The sequence below is a fragment of the Larimichthys crocea genome, chromosome XVI (assembly GCF_000972845.2).
Source record: "Larimichthys crocea isolate SSNF chromosome XVI, L_crocea_2.0, whole genome shotgun sequence".
Classification (NCBI taxonomy): Eukaryota; Metazoa; Chordata; class Actinopteri; family Sciaenidae; genus Larimichthys; species Larimichthys crocea.
In genome coordinates this window covers 16,283,837-16,303,566 of record NC_040026.1, presented here as the reverse complement: position 1 = coordinate 16,303,566, position 19,730 = coordinate 16,283,837, and the positions used below count along the sequence as shown (strand labels likewise).

General features: G+C 41.2%; 1 protein-coding gene across 7 annotated transcripts in view; it reads right to left on the bottom strand.

Moving 5' to 3' along the window:
* pax2b (paired box 2b) overlaps nt 1-18,264 on the bottom strand; it is a 30,480-nt gene extending 12,216 nt beyond the window's left edge. For 2 of the 7 annotated variants that reach the window (XM_027289098.1, XM_027289101.1), the window contains exons 1-7: nt 17,531-18,264; nt 15,784-15,997; nt 15,106-15,303; nt 11,844-11,923; nt 11,635-11,754; nt 3,418-3,593; nt 582-696 (exon numbers count right to left, since the gene is read on the bottom strand). In XM_027289098.1, the coding sequence (XP_027144899.1) occupies nt 582-696; nt 3,418-3,593; nt 11,635-11,754; nt 11,844-11,923; nt 15,106-15,303; nt 15,784-15,997; nt 17,531-17,573 (946 nt within the window). In that variant the 5' untranslated portion in view covers nt 17,574-18,264. The remainder of the gene's footprint in view (nt 1-581; nt 697-3,417; nt 3,594-11,634; nt 11,755-11,843; nt 11,924-15,105; nt 15,304-15,783; nt 15,998-17,530) is intronic. The other 5 variants (XM_027289100.1, XM_019253573.2, XM_027289102.1 and 2 more) reach the window with 3 other exon arrangements.
* Between the last annotated feature and the right edge of the window lie 1,466 nt (nt 18,265-19,730).

Genomic DNA, 19,730 nt, shown 5'->3' with positions numbered 1-19,730 from the left:
GCGTATTTACCGAGGCACATTACTCGTGCTTTGAGACACACAAACTGTCTCCCTGCGAACAAATCACAGGAGCAACACAGCAGCAGCCAACAAGCAGTCAGTCCTGCTTTTTCTTGTGTGAGTGTGTGTGTGTGTGTGTGTGTGTGTGAGACCTTGCTCTGATACACAGTCATACTTCTGATGTGCTGACACCCAAAGGTCCTTGTCCAGCGGTGACTGAACAGCTCGCCCCCCCCACCTCCTCCTCCTTCCCTTCCCTTCCCTTCCTGTAACCCACAATCTCTCTTATCGCCCTGCTTGCTCAGCAAAAAAACAGACGGAGGACAGCTGCTAAGCTTTTATCGCATCATCGTACCACCTTTTCAGCTCAGAGTGAAATGGTATTAAAAAAGTCTTCACACTTAACTTTTTTTTTGGTTTTGCTTTTATTTTTCATACATTTCATTTGTTTTCTTCTTGTCAATTTTTTTTTTTTTTTTTTTTTTTTTTTTAATTCTCTGTACTTTTACATTGTTCAAACCCCCTCAGCTGAAGCTGTGGCTCGGCAGCATAAAGGCATACTGTATGGCACTTGATCTTACCTACAGGGTAGCTTTGCGACACACTGGGGCCCAGGTCTGGGTTGGCGCTAGAGGATAAACTGGGCTTGACTTCGTCCAGGCTGGAATTCAGGGCAGGGAGCGAGTACTCATTAGCCTGGGAAAAGGACAGTTGAATCATTACACAACCAAACAATACCTAGATGGAAATCCTCCCTTCTCCTCCTCCATTAAGCGCTCCACACAGGCCTGTGCGAGTATAAATTTGTATGAGAGCATTGTGTGTGTGTGTGTGTGTGTGTGTGTGTGTGTGTGTGTGTTCAAGCTGCAGGGTGGCAGTTCAAGCATATCATGAATGTATTTTGGTATTGTCTGAGAGGAAGTGGGATTTTGAGATGAGTGAAAAGCCAAGGCGTCAGCTGGCCCTTTGTGCTTGACTGCAGTCCTACCCCTGATCAGCCAAGGGAGAAAGCAGTTCTGCTTTGTTACAGGCACACCATGTGGCCCTGTTTGAGAGACATCATCCACCTTTTTTTTCCCATTTTCTTTCTATTTTTGCTTTTAATTTGGAAACTAAACCACCTTTAAATTTCGTTACATCCCATCTCTGAATACAACAACATGCACGACTCGCCCTTTCTCTATTTGAAAAGTGTTTTAAAGGACTTTCATGCAAATAAAAACAAAACAACAACATGTGTTTAGAACTAGCTGTATCAAGCGATGCAGATGATTTTGGTTTTATATGCTCAAGTTTTAAGATTTCCACTCCTGAAACTTCTATCTCAACCTCCACGTTTATGGAGGTCATTTAAATAATAATATTAATCATTTAAAAACTCTTAGTAGTGCCTGGTATTGTTTGAAAATGATACCCAAGTTACCTGAGTACCAAAGTAATATATATTTATATATTTAATCATTTAATGTATGAAGCCAAACTTCTCAAATGTCTCAAAAGTGACCAGGCATTACCTGCCAACTTTCTGTAGTTTTTTGATCATCAGCGCTTTGGACGATCTATTTAAGTCGCCAAGAAGTCTTTCCAGAAATAATTTGTGGATAATCAGCAGAAATCACTGGGACCGTTTCCTTGTTCGAAAGTAGTTCCAGAAAAAAGTGCCAAAACAACCAAGTCTGTGAATTTATCCTGAGTAACTGGTAACATTGTGTTTTTAAAGAAACACGTTCAATACTTTGAGCTCCACAAACTCAATTCCAATCAGTGGAAGACATACAAACAGTGTGTCTTTTTGTAATTTGGATGAGCTTTCCCTTCATTAAAAAAAGAAAATTTTACTCAATCTAAAAATAATCCTTGTCTCTCGTCGTTCCATGTTTCCTTTTGTAAATCCACTAAAAGACACTCATGGCAGATGTTAGCAGGTTTTTTTTAATGAGATGAGACTTCCGGAGTCTGAGTGTTGACAATGTTTGTCCAAAGCTCAGTGTGAGCCTGAGTGGCTCAGTGGGCCGCGCTCCCACAGGGGGACGCCCGTGACCCCGCTCTTGTCTGCCACTATCACCGATAAACTCTAATTGTCTGCTACAACTGTTCACTGGCACAATGTCGGATGTTTTCCTCTATTCTCGGAGGCTTCAGACGCCAAACAGACGTTTTATCATGCAGATAAAGGGCAGAAGGGGGAAAACTGAAAAGATAGGTCTGAATGGGATGACCAAATGGCTAGCAGAAGTGTGGGAGGGGTGAATCCATTGAGTTTTGCATCTCTAGAATGGGTTTTTAATGCCCCGCTACAGAACCCAGACACTGGCTAATAGGGCCACATTTTCCAGAGGAAGAAAAAACGTGAGGCACCCATGAAAGGGAAAGTGCTCTGATTAATATTGCATTAAATTAAACCTGATTTTTCGAGACTGTTCCTGGCCTCCTTTTTCTTTTTTTTTCACCCCTCCTCACTTGCCCCCTTTTTTAGTCTAACCCTTTTCCCTCTGCTTTTTAATACTCTCCCTGACGCTCTTTGTGATTGCAAGTCATTTCCAATTCGTTTTGGTATTGATCTTCCAGTAGAAATCAGTTTTGTAATTAGCTGCAAATTAGGCCCTCTTCTGGAGGTGAGGCCTGTCCCACTGATTTATCACCTGCGTAATTCGCCCCGATTGGAGAGAAATTAAAATGAACTCAATTAGGCGACTGCTTTTGCTTTATGGGTCCGACTTGTAGTTTGGTGGGAGAAATTAATAGTCTCTTGTTGTTTAATAGTATAATGAAAGTAAATAAAGGTTATCCATTGTAATAAGCCCAGAGCTTTTAATAAGCGCTGGTTTGTGGCTGTCGTTTTGGCGTGGGGGGGTGGTGGTGGTGGCTATTCCCCCACTTAATTTTTGAAATGAGGATGGATGGCGAGTGTGGTTGTAATATCAGAAGGAAGGAGAGGGAATACATGGTTTCATACATCCATTTCACGAATGCATGTTACAATGAAGGCAGCCTTCAAGGCTGCGTCAGTCGTTAAACATCAACGTGTGACACGGAGATTAAACAACAAAGGGCGAGAAGAAGCAGTTGAATAACACAGCAGAAATGAAGAAAAAATCTAGGTATCGATTAATTTCATGTTGCCTTACTGTTATTCTCAATTATAGGGGATACAAGGAATGTGTTTTTCATCACAAAATCAATAATGTGTGGGAGTTTTCCTGGTGATCCCTCCAGCATTATACATGCTTGGTTGTAATCCAGTGCTTGGACAGCTCAGACGTTTGTTTAATTAGCTTTAGTTTCTGGATATGGTTTGGGAATATTTGTGACAAAGGTGTGTTTTTTTTTTCTGTGCTTCATTCAGCATCACATGCACAATTTGTGTGTATTTACTGTAACGTGTAGACGAGTGGTGAGTTGCAGTGCTTTACTAACCTGTTCAGGTTTGATATGCTCCGATGTAGGGAAGACGTCAGGGTACGAGGGGCGTTCAAAGACCCGGTCCAGTGCTTCAAGCTGCTGCTGGGTGAAGGCATCTGCCCTAAGGTGTTTCCGTAAACTCTCCACACTACCCTGAGAATCACTGTTTGGGCCAGAACCATCTGAACCATCTACAAGAAGAAAGAGCAACAATCGAGACACTGACCCTGGGAAGCTGGCCTTTACTTCAAGCTATGCACTTTATATTCTCCTCATGTTTTTTTTTTTCTGCACCACCTCTGTGGGGGATCTGAGTAGGACAGAAAAGGGATGGAGTGCAGGTTTTTCCACTCCTTAATGGCTGTAGTGAGCCACTGGCTACATCACACAGGCTTTTTTTCCTGACACCCCCCACTACAGTAGTAGCACCATCATGATCTGAGAGCCCTCTGGTAATTGATGGATCACCATCACTTGCAAATATATACATGTCGTGGCAAGCATGTATACTAATGAAAGCAGCAGCTAGGACATTATAATGCCTTTTTCGTTCCAGTGAGAGGATTTTTTTCCCTACCGGTGCTGCTCTGAAATCAAGAGCAGTTTTTTTTTTTTTTAAAGCACAATTTCCGTAAACATTTAGGCACTGTAGTTTTTAGCAAATGTAGTCGATCATAACAGTCATTTGGTGGGAACTATTTTCAGCTGTGGATGTGTGTGATTCCATTTGGAAACAGCGGCGGAGGACAAGAGGCTGAATAAAATCGTACAGTCTAGTTCAATCATCCTGCTCTCCAAACACAGGAATTTTCTCCTGACTCCTGACCTGATTACCCGACTGTTGGGAGAAGGATGCTTTAGGTTTTCCCGTTGTCACTTTACAGACCATCCTACCATACCTCCATTTCTCCCCCTCCCTCCCTCAGCCTTTCTCCATCACACATATTACCCCCCCTTCTCTCTTTCTTCTACCTCTCCTGGCTGCAGTGTCTGTAGGTCTCCTCCCCGGATCCCAGAAAGCTTCAGCTCCCTTGCAAATCTGTCATTCTAAATTTGCGGCAGATTATGTTCTCCCCTCAGTGGGAGAGCGGTGATATATGATATGCAAGGCCCCTATTGATTGCCTGATCTGGTGGCAAGAGGGAGCTGAAATGAACTTGAAATGAACATCATGCCTCAACTCATTGTGCGTATAATACTCTACTTAATCCCACATTTTTCTCTGCCATGGAATTCAATTGATCAATCATGTCTGTGTGATAGTACCATTTGGGAGGGTTATTGCCATTCTATTCTGCTGCTTGACCTTTTTTTCACAGGATGAGGCCAGAGGATGAACCCGACTCTCCCGCGAAGAGCCGAAGGAGCTATAAAAGAGTGTGTGTCTGAGCACGTGCGCGCGCGCCCGTAACCTGAAATTGTGCTGATAGCTGCAAAAATGTCAAGTAATAAATAAGTTATGAGTTAGCTAACAATGTATTGTTTCTCTGCACAAATGAATACAGGACTTATTTACAAGCGATGCACCGATCCGATGAACCAGATTGTTATCGGTGCTTATTAGATTGATCAGATTGTGACCATGATGTGTCTGATACACGGTAGATTCAGTATCAGGGCTGCCGAATCAGTTTCCACATGTTACCTTAAATTATTGTAAAGTGAGCGCTGGTAACAGCTTGGTAGAAGATGGAGAAAAGTATGATCTGTTATTAGCTTGTGAAACTCTTGATTTTACCCCTACGTTTTCTTCATATGTCTGTTTATATATAATATATGTATGAGAGTGTGTCACTCTCCAGTGAAAACCACATAACTCCAAATGTTGTGGCACATAAATTGAAGGATTACATGCTTCAATCCACCGTATTATCTATAAAAAAAAGCAGTTTTCTTAGTTTCTGAAACGATGATATGTTTTTCACAGGTGTGTATTATGTTTGTGCCTGTTCCAACCTTTTTATGAGAGTTACTACCGAACCAAAGATGTTTTTTTATAGCTGCAACATCAAATTTAAATTATTCTAAAATGTTTTAACGCTTTTTTTATTACACATTTCCCCCCAAAAAAACAAGTTAGCAACATTTTTTTTTCACTTTTGAATCTTGAAAGATTGAGAGAATGCTTTGGTGGTTTCGAACGACATACGACCACAGTAGTTTGTTTGAGGGTTTGATGAGACGATCAACACCACTCCCGTGTCTGTCTATTAAGTATGAAGCTACAGCCAAGAGCATGGTTAGCTTAGCTTAGCATAAAGACTGGAAACAGGGGGAAACAGCTAGCCTTGCTCTCTCCAATCTTCCTAGCAGCACCTCTAAAATTCACGTTGTTTTCAGTCTTCATGCTAAGCTGACAGTGTCACTCCAAAGCCAACAACTCTGAGCTCTGATTTTTCTGTGCTGTCTGAATATTTCGGCACATTCGGGTTTATATTCAACACGTTTTCTCTCGCACAGCCTCCGTGAAGGCCCTCACCTACTATAGCTGCTGCTTGTCACTTTATCAAACTCAATTGTTCTCTTTGCTACCAAAGCAAATAGAGTCATTAATTACTTTCCATCAGCCGGCCTGAACCACAACACCTGATCAATACCCCCCCCACACCACCATATTTGTCATTCACCACAGTGGAATACACTTCCCACGTACAAGGCAAACCATCCTGGGTCAACCTACACATTCGTCCTCCCACTCAGATTGAGGAGAGTCGCATCTGTCCTCCCAGCTACTGATTCCCGTCAGACAAAACCAGCAACGACTTGTGTGTTTTGGTGATGAAGATGATTCTGGTGTTGACGTTTAGAACGTAAATCAAGTTTATGCATCTTTAATCATTGTTGAGACCGCTGTCCTAAAGTTTATGCATCTTTAATCATTGTTGAGACCGCTGTCCTAACAGCACTATATCATCGGTTGCTTCAGCAAATGCACAAAAACACGTTTGTGTCAAAGTGTCAAAGCCCTCTAGCGGTCAGATAAATTATGAGTCTTGTCATAAGGAGGAAGTATTGTGATGTTATTATAGAGCCACAAAGTGTCAACAAAAGGTTAGACTGCTAGTCACGCAGGAGTCAATGTCGATGTCTTTTAACCATGATCACGATTGTTCGTTAACCTTAATCATGTGATTATTATAGTAACCATGACGACAAAGGTCCCCTAACCTTCACTAAAGACTATTTTTAACCAAAACCCAACAAGTCGTTTATGCACTTAAACATTAACCAAAACTGTGTCGTTCTGAAATAATAATTTATGACTTTCTTACTAAAGGCAAGACATGAAAACCCAGAAGAAATACCATGAGAGACTTGTGTTTCGTCTGCAAAGAATAAATGCCATTCAGTATCCATGTACAAATCATTTAACAATATAAAAGTCCATAAATTTAAATAAAAATATAAATAAAGTCAAATCTGATCAACCTACACACACTTAAAAAGCAAATTAACTGAGCTTTAGGGCATCACATTCTGATTAATTTCTAACTAACTATGTCCTTTTTCCATGTAAAATAAAAAATATTTGCAATAATCATGTGTGGTTAAGTGTCTATAGACACATATTGCCGCTACAAGAAGTCAGATCCATTATTTGGACATTTCTAAATCTGCCCATTATGCGGCGGCGATACTAATCTTTGACCACAGCGGCTTTGTCGGAGCGTTACACGCTTGTCCCGCTCTGTGGTTGTTTATTGATCATCTCTGGGAGTTGAGTGTATTCATCTTGACATCGGTCTGTATTAACACTCCAGTAACGAGGGAGCAGCCTCCATCAGATCAGATAACCAGCTCTATAAAGCGGACTCCTCTCTGCGGGTTTGGCACCCAGAGGTCATGACCCCTAGCAGGAGGCTTTAGCCAACGCAACTCTGGGACTGAGAATGAGTCACTGCCCGTTAAATCAAAATAGAACAATTATCATGCATGAAGTGCAGATTGAGCATGAATAATAGCCTTCTCTGAAACACTCTGATAAAGGGATGATTTCAGAATAAAAGTTTTCAACTCTCTCGCGCAATAAAAAAACAAACAAACAAAGTTCTTGTTTGAGGCACGAGGAGGTGAGCTGGCACCTTGAGGTCATGAAAGCCCCCCTCAGATGAATGAGCTCACCCCCTCCCCTGTCTGCTCCATGTTTAAATAACATGTCAACATACATACGCTCTCGATCCCTTAACACATTGTTATGTATTTCACAATAATACACCTCTATAATTTCCCGCCTGATTCAATTCTCGGTTAATGAAATCAAATTAAGGCAAATTGGATGAACTCAGCCGCATTTTGTTTTTTCTAATTGAATGTTTTGATTATGTAAACATAAATGAAATGCTGCTTTTGGAATGTGATACGTTTGTTCTGCACCACCAAAGATCTCTGATTAGTGTTCAAAGGGATTAGGCGATAAATTGATTAGCAGAAGAACGGAAAATTAATCCATAAAAATCATCGAAAGATGTGAGAATTTGCTCGGTTTCTCACTTTTATATGAAATGAAAAAACAAAAACAAAACAAGAAAATCAGAATTCTCTTCTGGGAAACTGTGATGCACCCTTTTTTTAGTATCATATAGGCCAAAACAATGATTTAAAATAATTAAGATATGCTTTAATTGCAGCTCTATGTGTGATTATTCATACGATTCAGAGGGGAACATTTTGCTTACTGTTGGCCATCAATTTGCTGTGATGTTCCTGAGCTTTCAAAGACTTTATTAATCTAATTTGGAGGTTGCACTTAGGTGCTGACATTTTGCTGCGCTCTGAGTTCCTGTGTTGATTCTTCCTCTCCCCCCAAAACAGATGCTGATACACAGAGCAGGGTGTGACGGCGGGCCCGCTCCATCACTCATCTCCCTCCACACACACACACACATCGGGTTCAGTCCTCATGACGCTCAGAGAGGAGAAATAATTAATTCAACAGCTACTGAAGCACAGAATCACATCCATTCTGACTGCCACTGGCTATTGTTGTTGGCTTTTGAAATTTATGATGATCATCTTATCATGAAATTTCTCTCTTGGTATTTCTCTCATAAATCAAGAAGAAAACCCTGACACAAAGCAAGAAAGCGATCAGAACGGCTGAAATTAAGAATCATCTACAGGTCTGATTGTGCAATTTGTGCGTGCCCGCTCTGAAAAGAGGGGGGGACGTGTGATACGACTTTGAAAGGCCGGACACACTTCATGGACACTGCATGTTTTCAACAGACCTCCTGGAGCTGTCTGCTCAGGTCAATTCAACTCACTAATAACAAGAAGGTGAACAAAAACATCCATGAAAGCAGATTTGTACTTAAACATCCGATACCGTATGAAACATTTGTGTTTCACCCCGAGTGAAGCAGCTCTTCCTTTGTCTTTTCTCAAGCCTACAGTGTCAAGAGCAGTGGGGGGTGGCGCAGTTGGGATGTGGGGCACTTGGATGTTAATCTGTGAGGTAATAGCTTTTCTCTGCAGAATTGCAAATTCTAATATATGTCACTTTGTAAAACGGACAGCCGTGGTCACCAAAGACACCATCTCCAGGGGTCTCTCTCTTTTTCTCTCTCTCTCTTTTCCCCACTCTGTCCGTCCGCAACAATGGCTGCCAAGTGTAACATGCTACTTTTAATTTGCAATAACACGTGACAATAGCAGATTAATGGCTCTTATGACACCTGTGTCCCTGAAGCTCCTCTTGCCGAGACCCAGTGTACATAACGTGTGTCACACTACATTATCTCTACATCCCTCCTGTAATGGGGGGGACCTTTTTTTAAGGGCACTGCTGACTTGGAAACTTAGGAGCTGTCTGCCTGGCTTGGCAGAGCGCCACAGCGACTACCTAAAACAAATACTCTGGACCGCACAGCCAATCCATTTCAGCGGGGCTTGTGTTGCACGCCGCCTCAACCTCCCTAACCCTTCCCCTCCTTTCCTTAGCTCATTTTTGTGCATGTTTTCAACCCTTGATAATGACTGCTTGTGCCATAATCATCATGAGGCTTACCAAGTTAAACAGGGCTCAGGCAAGCTACTGTGCTGTGAGGAAATTTAATCCAAGCATTAACTGGCTATAGACTACCGCCTACTGAGGGAAGCAAAATACGCCTGAATAGCGAGCAAGACGACACTGAAACAGACCTCAGCTAAAAAATGACCATGAAACACTGCGCTGGCAGCTCAAACCTGCTTCTTACTTCTATTTGTTTGATTTCAGAGCCACATAATGAGCTTAAAGAATAACCAGTAGGCCATTTCCACACATATTTCTTTAAAAACGAGTACTTTTAAGAAAAACGATGCATGAATGAAAGTGAAAACAGAAGACCTTGATGGTAATTATGGCAAATATGTCAACAATACACCTTGAGAACAATCACACGTGGTAATATAGGGCCATATACACCTCCAGGTTATGACGTACAGGAGCTGCGGCCTAAATTTCAAGATAAAACTGCTCACTATTTTCACTATAATGGTTGCAAAAACCTCCACATCCCATAAAATACTGAAGATATATCGTAAGTGTCCTAAATGGAAGCTATGGTCCTTTTTTTAGCCAACCTAAAATGTTGAAATTCTGTTTTTCTGTTTTGGTTTTTGGGGGGTGAGGTGCACTTTAAAAAGAAGACGGCAACAGGACAATAGTGTCTACAGGGTAGCATCGTATGTAATATACTATTCTTACAAACTGTGGCTCCAGGCGAGACATTGCTTTTGCAACCGTGTGTGTGTGTGTGGCCAAGGCCTGGGGTTTATGTTTTGGAAAGATAAAGTATCCCTGACCCTGTGGTTCCAGGTAGGTACCAGCTGTACGTTGAGAGAGTATATAAGAACCACGGCTCCCTCCGTCAACCCTCAGCACAAGTCCAACGACTGACGCACGCACACACACGAGCACGCGCGCGCACACACACACACAGACCTTTCTTCTCTTTCATCGTAATGCTGGCCGAGCACCTAAATCACAGAAATGGCAGCACATCAGGGGAATCATTTGAGACTGAATAGCCATAGAAACATGGCGCTGTCACCTGGAAGACCTCCACAAAACAGGCCACCTCTCCCCCCCTTCTCTCTCTCTCTCACACTCACACACACACACACACCTTATTCCTCTCCATGCCCTTTAATACCTCTTTGCCCTTCAGTAGCAATCTGCATAGAAATGTGTGCATTCTATCATTCAGTGACTAGACATTACACCCTGGCTAATATGAGAGGTCCTCGAACGACTGAAAATGAACCCTTGAAAACACCAGACGTTTGCATTATGCCTCCGCGATTGCATCTCTTACAGGGAAAGACTTGATTATGTCATTTGCCATGTCCACGTCATGCTGGTTTTTATATCTTTGCCAGGAAATCTACCTCTGACAGGTCATTAGTCATCCCTCCCTCCCTGCACGCACATAAAACATCAATTCCACTCAATATCCCGCAAACCCCTGTGCTTCTCAACAAACGCCAGAACAAAGAAGACGCTATGTAAACTACTGCCGTGCTCTGATTAGCTCTCATTCCAGAGCACTGCAGAAATAAGGCACTCATTCCCCACCCTGTTTGAGATAACTGCCCCTTTTTCAGCAGCCGCATCATCCCTCCGTACACATGCATGCTTTTTTTTAACATGAGTGCATCTGTTTAGCTATTCTCATCAGCTGCTTATGTAGTGACATTAAGGAAGCCTATTGCTTACAGAACCAATAATCTATATCGCCTCAGGCCCCCTTTATATCCACTAACCTACTACTTCAGCAGCAGAAGTGGAGCCACTTTTGTTAAAGGGGGAAGAAAAAAAAAAAAAGAAAAGAAGAGCCCTCCACAGAGCTATAGCGGCTTTCTTGACTGACCCGGGTGGTTGGCTACATCATCTTGACATGTAATTATCTAAAGCCCTTTAATCACTTCCATAAAGATTAATTGCAGGAGACAACAGCGGAGGTCGTGTCTTCAAATCAAAAGACTCCTTGGCAGATTGACACAGCGGTGTAACAGAGTTCAGACTTAGGTGTTTTATAAGGGTCATCTACTGGAACTGAAGAAGGTTTTAATGCTGTAATTGCAACTTCAGCAAAGTGGGTTTTATAGCATAAACCTGCAAAGATTTCTATTCCATTTTTTTTTTAGCTTTTATTTTGTAGGATTTTAGACATTTTCTGCTAATCCTGAGCTGAGCTTATGTTTGGGGGGTTTCCCCCCCTCAAGACATAAAAAAAAAAATTCTCTTACCTTCATCTCTTTTCCTCTTTTCACCATTGGATCGTGGAATACCCAGAATCCCATTGATGGAGTAGGATCCTGCAGGGTCATTGGAAGCGCTGGTTACGGGCGGAGAGGCTGTGCTTGGTACTGGGGAAATAGACAGAAAAAGAAATAAGCAACATGCATGCACATGTGTGTGCTGTGATTCAAGCTGGTGTCGTGAACCGCCGTGTTACCTATAGTGTGGCCTGGTGTCGAAAGAGACGTCCCGTCGGGAGATGGATGGAAAGGCTGCTGGACTTTTGTTCGGATGATCCTGGGGGACAAAAGAAAAAAGCAGATGTTAGCTGCTGCTTCTCGATGAACGACTTCTTCCCTTATTGGAAACTAGCACTAATGCTCGGCCACAGCAGCTACTATGGAGATACCCTGTGATTAAGATATCAAACGCGACTCATACGCAAGACGTGGATCTGGTCAGTGGTTCTACCTTAAAGGTGAGGTGTGTGGAGAAAAGTCTTCATTGCACTTTTGGTCTGAGTGATCTTGCAAACAAAGCATGAAATCACATCAATTCACCTCAATGATCAGCTTCACTGACTCTACCTGGCCGACACTAATCAGCTCTCTCCCCCCTTTCACTGTGGAGAGGGGGGGGGGGGGGGGGGGGGGGGGGGGGGGGGGGGGGGGGGGGGTTCACTGGGGCCGATCGCAGCCCTATAGTAGCCCTTTGCTTCCCAGATCAAACATCTCTGTAGAACCAGCGGCCCCCAATGTGCCAATGCGGATGAGGTTGTATTGATCGGGGCTTGGGGAGAAAAAGTTGGGGATTAGTCACACGGGCAAACAGATGCAAATAGAAAGCTATAAATTATATGTGACAGGAAAGCAATAGTTCCTTATTGCCTTGCACAAGCTTACGCCAGCATTAGATTCCTTTAATCTGAATGGCACTTGGGGAGAAAGGGAGCTGTCACAATAATTTGTAAACTTTAAAACTATTCATCATGAATGCCACCAGAGCTATTTTAGAGCATAAGGAAAAGAGGTCGGCTGAGGACCACATATCCTTTTAGGGGCTGGTGTTTGTTCTTTTTTATTTGCATGGTTTATTTCAGCAGAGTTTAAAATACTTTCAGAAAAAACTGCCCAGATTACAATGTTAAAAATGCTCCTCTTATATTTATCCCCATGTTATCCAGAAATGCATCAAATGATTTGGATATTGATGTTACTGTAGGTGCCAGAAGGCTTCAGAGAAATAAATCCAACACTGTCACACACATTAAAAAAAAAAAAAGAAAAAAAGAAAGAAAGAAAACTCCCCTTGGAGGCAAAGCTACCTAACAACAAGCCTTTCCAGAGAGTGCATATTGATGTTTTAATTTTTTTCACTTCTCCCCATAACAGTTATTCGACCCCTTGACTTGTGTGTGCTATATAAATCCGAAGACTTTATTTGGTATCCATGTTCTTGATATTGAATAAGCAATTTGGAAGAATGAATTAATGACCTGGCTGTTGCTGAAAATCCCCTGAAGAAATATTAAAATTGCTTTCCTTCTGAATCAATAATATCTAGCGCCATTGAGCACCCCCCTTTTTTTTTTATGTCTACCAGCAGGCTGGCGTTACTTGTTGGTTGCGGTGGCTCTGACTCGTAGTACAACACTATCTCTGTAGCATTTAATAATGCATGCAGGGGAAAGGTGTTTAAATAGAGCATCCTCTTTTGTCAACAGTCCTGAGGTCAGACTGTCTGCCACAGAAACCTACGACTGGCCCCAGTCAGAATCATCCAGCTGGAAAAGACTTTGGCTCCAGTCCGTTTTTTGTTTTTTTTCCCCTCAATTGTCTTAACCGAGGGGGAAAGCCCCGTTTGAACTTCTCTTATCGTTTATTTGGAGACAAAGTCACTTTTTTCCCCAGAGTTTCTTGAAGTAGCATCAAATAATCTGCTACAGTGATTGAAGCACTGTGAATGTTTCCATTGATTTTTGCAGACTGCTCCTTTAGAAATTCAAAACACACACTGAAATATTAACCTGCAGCTAAATCAAAACAAATGCGTCTCATTTGTCTGTGTGTGTGTGTGTGTGTGTGTGTGTGTGTGTGTGTGTGTGCTCCATTATGTGTTACGTGTGCAGAGCAACACACTGAAATCTCACATTTCTTCTGCTCCAAAAATTAAAAAAATAATTCAGCATTAAGCCATAATAGAAATTCAAAGTAGCTCTCATACTGTATTTAGCTGATAGAATTACAGTTCTTTGTATTCACAATTTAATTTCCCACATAAACAAAGACACATAAAGCTCCCCGCCCCCGGTCCAAAATAGAAAGCTTTAATTGGAATTGAAAAAAACTTTATAGGGCTCTTTTAATGATATTAATGTACGTTTTGAATTTATCACATACATGTGTCTGAGCCTCCTTAAATGGGGCTTTTTAAGCAGCCACGAAGCATGAAATGAATTTTCTTCAGCCTTTTTTCTCTATTTAAAAGATGTCTTGTGTGGAGCTGTCCATGCTCTCCCATCAGCTCATTAAAATGTAATGCTGATGCTGGCTCTATGGAACAGTGCCTCTTAACCAAAGTTCATCACCAGGGATCTCTGGTGGAGGGGTGGAGGGTGGGTTGGTGGGTGAGGAGGGGTGAGTTGGGTTGGGGTAGGTGGTGTGGGGGGGGTGTCCTGGGTCCTCCTGTAGCTGCCTTTCTTTTTCTATAACTACAGCGCTGTTTACGCATTTCTTTAAAGAAAACCGGAGATGTGCAGCAGAAATATTCACACCTGAGCTGTTGAATAAATATATTTCACACACTCGTTTGTCATGTGAGTGTTTTACATAAGAGCTTTAATGCCACAATCAAGGCACAATTGATACTAAACTTTTATGCATCATCATAATGTTGCATCAATATTAATCACAGCAAGATATCTTTTAAATCAGGAGCCTTATTGAAAAGCATAAGGCATCTTTTTGTTCATTTATATTTTTTATTTTTAAATTATATTCTTTAAAAATAAAATCTTGCAGAAGAGTGTCAGTGTCAGTCTCTCTGTATCTGTGCAAGCAGCTTCCAGCCTCAGCAGCTTCCAGCTTCCAGCTTCCAGCTCCAGCACATTAGATGTGCTAAAGAAAATTGGCCTGCTTTATAGCGCCACGGGATCTGGTCACCGAATATTGATCGGTTTTCATCTCGACAGATTCACTCAGTCCTGGATGTACTGCTGATTGTTGAGGGAGTTTGGTCTGAAAGATTGAATTGCACCTCTGAGACCGCAGGCAGCCTCAGCCTTTAGCCGGCCAGCACAAAGTTGGCCAAACAATATTCTGTTGTGGGTGGTGCGCTTTAGCACAGATATATACTGTGAGAAATGATTTTCAATTTTGCGCTCTTCATTAAAGTGTTTACGTCCTGAAGCAAACTAAAAAAAATAAAATAAAATAAAATATGCTACATTTGAAGCTCATATTTAAATGATTGTTTCCTACCTGTTAATAGATGAGACGCTGGGAACAGTGTCGTTGTCGCACACGCCCTCTGCCAGCAGTCTGTCTCTGATCTCCCACGCAAACATGGTTGGATTTTGTCTCTTGTAATCTGCGATTTTTTCCACGACCTTTGGCGTGGCCACTTTAGGTTTAGACCCACCAATCACCCCGGGTTTGATGCTGCCAGTCTCGTAGTATCTGCATAATAAATAAAAAATAATAATATATTCTCCGTTGAGATGATAGTTTGCAGTATTAATGATTCAGCCGATATATGATAAGGCGTTTAATACAATTTTGTGCGCAATGACAGAGCCATTGCGCGCATTTGGAGAGGTATTGTTTCTGAGAGCAAACTTTTCTGCAGCAAAACATCACACTACAGGGTTTTAGGAGTCAAATCGGCGTCTCAGAACAAGCACAACTTTTGTTAAAAACTCATTAAAATGCAAGAAAAATACATTAGTACACATGGATAGACGGCAAACAAGCATTCTGTAAGATTAGACACCAACATCCACACAAAAAATGGAAAAACACCACACTTGGACTCTATAAATCTACAAAAAAAAAAATAGCGTTAATCTGTATTTAAGTTGATTAAAATATAATTAAACCTATTTATAAATTCATAACTCCACCACCACCACCACCTCCTTCCACCCCAGCAGAGTCTACCTGGCTGCGGGGCTTGGCCGGAGACTCTTCACCCACCTGCCCAGGATCTTGCTGACGCAGCCGTGGCTGACCCGGAGCTGTCTGGATATGTCGCAGGGCCGGACGCCCTGGTGGGCCAGCTCCACTATCCGCTGCCTCACCACGTCCGGGAGGGGTCTGCCGTTCACAAACACCCCGCCGAGCTGGTTCACACCTCCGTGCCCTACGTGGGATACAACAGCAGCACAGACACAACCGTAACATTACATAAAGTCGTAAAGGAGAGGCGAGTTTTTATTATTATAGTGGAGGCGAAAATGGACGGAAAATATCTGATATAATGTCACATAAGTGAAGATGAGCTCTCCTTATTTATTTCTATGCAGCAGCTGGATTTACATATATTTATAATATTATAAAGGATGCATGGAAATTAACATTTCTCTGTGTTTTTTCTTTTTTTAAAAAGCCTCATTTTATTAATTTTTATGTAATTATAAAGTTGTTTAGTGCCATCACTGTGCCGCCTTACTTTGCTGTGTTTTGAACGTATCATAATGAACAAATAATAATATTTTGTCAGGTATTATTCCAGTTAATATTAGATAAAATAGATTTTTTTAATAGAGAGCAAAGAGTTGGGATTATCACCACACAGCAAACAAAGTGTCCTATAATAAACGTGCATGTTTATATATATATTTTATTTTGTAATGAACAAAAATTGACAATTTGTCTAATTTATATTGGTGCATTTTATCCACGCTTGTTGTTTTATTTATTTTATTATATGCCTTTGTGTCCACGCTTGTTGTTTTATTTATTTTATTATATGCCTTTGTGTTTAATTTATCTTTAAGTTGAACCTTTTAAATTACAATTATGTCTCTATAATGGTGTTTTTCAAAATAAAACGAGGTGACATCAAGTTAAAGACACCTAATTATGCAGCACATACATATTTTATTTTCCATGCCACAGCCATTGTGCAGCATGTACAATTACTACATTAAATCCAGCCTACAGTGACCCATATGTGTCATATAATAATTACAAATATGAATTTATTTAAGACTCCAGCAGCCAAAACACAGACCTCATATTTTCACTGCAGCAGCTCCATGCATGGCTCGTGTTGGCTATTAAGTTGCAAGCTCCTTCATTTTCCCTGCACGGTAATTTTAAATAATTGAACGAGCTTTGATTACTCATATTACATATTATTTGGTAAACGAAGAGCTCGTCAATTATTCACACACATTCGCCACATTACAAGTAAAGCACGCTTGTGTGTGGACTTAAGTTGGACTTTAGAGACCTCGCTGTTATTTGAATCATTTGAATAATACATGTGTAACTAATGTCTGCCTGACTTATTAGGGCCTAAACACACAAAGTGCGCGGGAAGCTGGAGGGTGATACACGTGTAAATTACAGAGTACCTGCCAACGCATGTTCTTTGTTTACTGTGACAAGTTTAATTCCTGCACATCACTGCTTTTATTTTCATTTATCAATCATATTCCCGAGAATTTTCAACCGGCTGGATGGCTTCAATTTGCGCACAGGTGTGCATTTAATCCACTATGAGCCTCGTGTTAACATGTGTGGTTTGTTTTCATGCGCCAACGTGCTGTTAGCACCATGCTCTCTGCTACGGTCATTTTATTATATGCATAAATGATAAATGTTTTTTATTTTATTTTATTTTATCCGCATGCATGTGGAAAGCTGCAGTGTGCAGAGCAACTCAGGTTGTGCTACTTACGGTGCATCGCTGTGAAGGGGTCTGCTTTGCAGTGAATATCCATTGGATAGCAAAGGAAAGAGAGATAATCAACTGAAGTCGCCGTTTCGCCTTCCTATCAAGGATGATGTAGAAGAAGAAAAAAAGGTGCTTCTATTCGATGGAGGGACTTAGTTTGCCCCCTCCACCACCCGCTACACAACAACCGATCTGATGGCAACTTCTTCCTCCCCCCCAAAAAAGTTGCCCTTTCTGTTTTTTTCTCTCTCTCTTCAACAGTCCGGTCCGGGAGCAGCGGAGGTCTGGCAGGTGCGCAGCATGACCGATTTGTTTCAGGAATACGACCTGCTGTTTTTTTTTTTTTTTAGTTTATATCGCTTTAAATTTTTTTTGGAGTGAACCAAGAGAGGTGCAACAAAAATAAAAATATCTCTCACAGCGTGCCAAGCGAGAACGCACCGCTTTTTCTTTTTTTTAAAGGAATGAAACGGTGAGATCCAGCGAGCGTGTGCAGGGCCCGGTTATCTCCTCAAATCCTGGTGGCCTTGATTCACGCGTCAGGGAAAGAAAAAAAAAAAAAAAAACACGGCACGGAGAAGAAACACGCGCACACAAACACGCACACATCGGGGGGTTTCTCTTCTCTTGCTCCCTGCGCTTGATGCGTTAGGCTGGATCTTTGGGGCTGGGAATGAAGCCTCTCTCTGTGTGTCTGTGGTTCTAAAAGCTGCAACCCTCCCCTCCTCTCTCTCTCTCTCTCTCTCTCACTCTCTCTCTCTTTACCCCCCTTACCACCACCCCCATCCACACCACACCACCCCTCTGCAGACCCCCCGCCCCCCCCCCCCCCCTTTTGCTTATATGGATGACTTGTCAGACAAAGGCAATAGATGCCAACACTTTGTGATTCGCCAACGCAAAAAAAAAAAAAAAGGGTCCAAATGAGGTGGTCTCTGGGTCTGACACACGGGCAGGAAGGGGAGGGAGATAAATAAGGAATGGATTCGGAGTTTATTAGACATTATAACAGCTGTGAATTATATGCTCGCTTACTGGAAGTTTTGAATCAATGAAAGAGAGATTTTTTTTTATTTGAGTTTATTTCTGCTCTTCTTTTAATCCAGCCTGTCTCTGGGAATATGCAGGATATCTCTGTGTGCACAGGTCTCCGGATTTAGCTCCATCTGTCTTTGAATTTGATCTTTTTTATTTTTTTAAATTGTTTTGTTTGTTTGGTTTTTTTTGCTCATCTGTGTTTATATCCGCTCTGGAACTCAAGTAGGCCTAACATTATTTATTTTTAATGCTCCAGTTTGATAGTATAGGATATCAAAACTGGTGCGTAATGTGCGTAAATGCATTGACGTGTTTACATTCAGCTGATGGTGTGATGATTGCACTGGTCCAACCTGGGAGCAGCAGAGGTGTTGGTGGTGGTGGTGGTGGTGGTGGTGGTTGGTTGGCTGGTTGGTTAGTTGGAGGTGAAACTGATCTGCGCGCAGCTGTGCCGCTTGGCCTCTGTAGATGGCGCTGTATAGTTTCTCAAATTTAAAGGTGCTGTCAAAGAAGTCAAAAAAAAAAAAAAAGTACAACTTGGGGTGTACTTGAGCGTCTGTGGTCAAACTGATGGGTACAAATACTCTTCTGGAACAATTATCTATAACTGTAGATCCATGTGAGGTGTGATAAGAGTGGGCCTGCACCTGCAGAGTTAAGTCACATGACATGAAATTAAACTAAACAATGCATGATGGAGTCACATGAAAGTCAAGGTGCATCATTTTATATCATATTAATATTCTACTTTTAAAAGTAGAGTTTATGGGAGATTATAATTTATTCAAATAATCCAAAAAAAGTTCCTTTATTTCACACATAAGTTCTTTAGATATAAAGATATAAATATTATATATATTTAAATAATAATACATGGAATTTGTGGAGCACGTTTTTCACAAGTTTGTCTTTTACAGGGAAACAAAACAAACATTAAAGCAACAGAATTAAAAGAACATAAAATACATAATAAAAAAAACAATATTTCATAACATAAAAATACTATAAATTCATAAAAATCAATAAATTAAAATCTCAAATTGATGGAAAATCAGTCATTAATAATTCACGTATAATATCCATACACACTAATTACTACTACCAAAATAATAATAATAAGAATAATAATATTAATAATAACAGTGATGATAATAATAAATAAAAT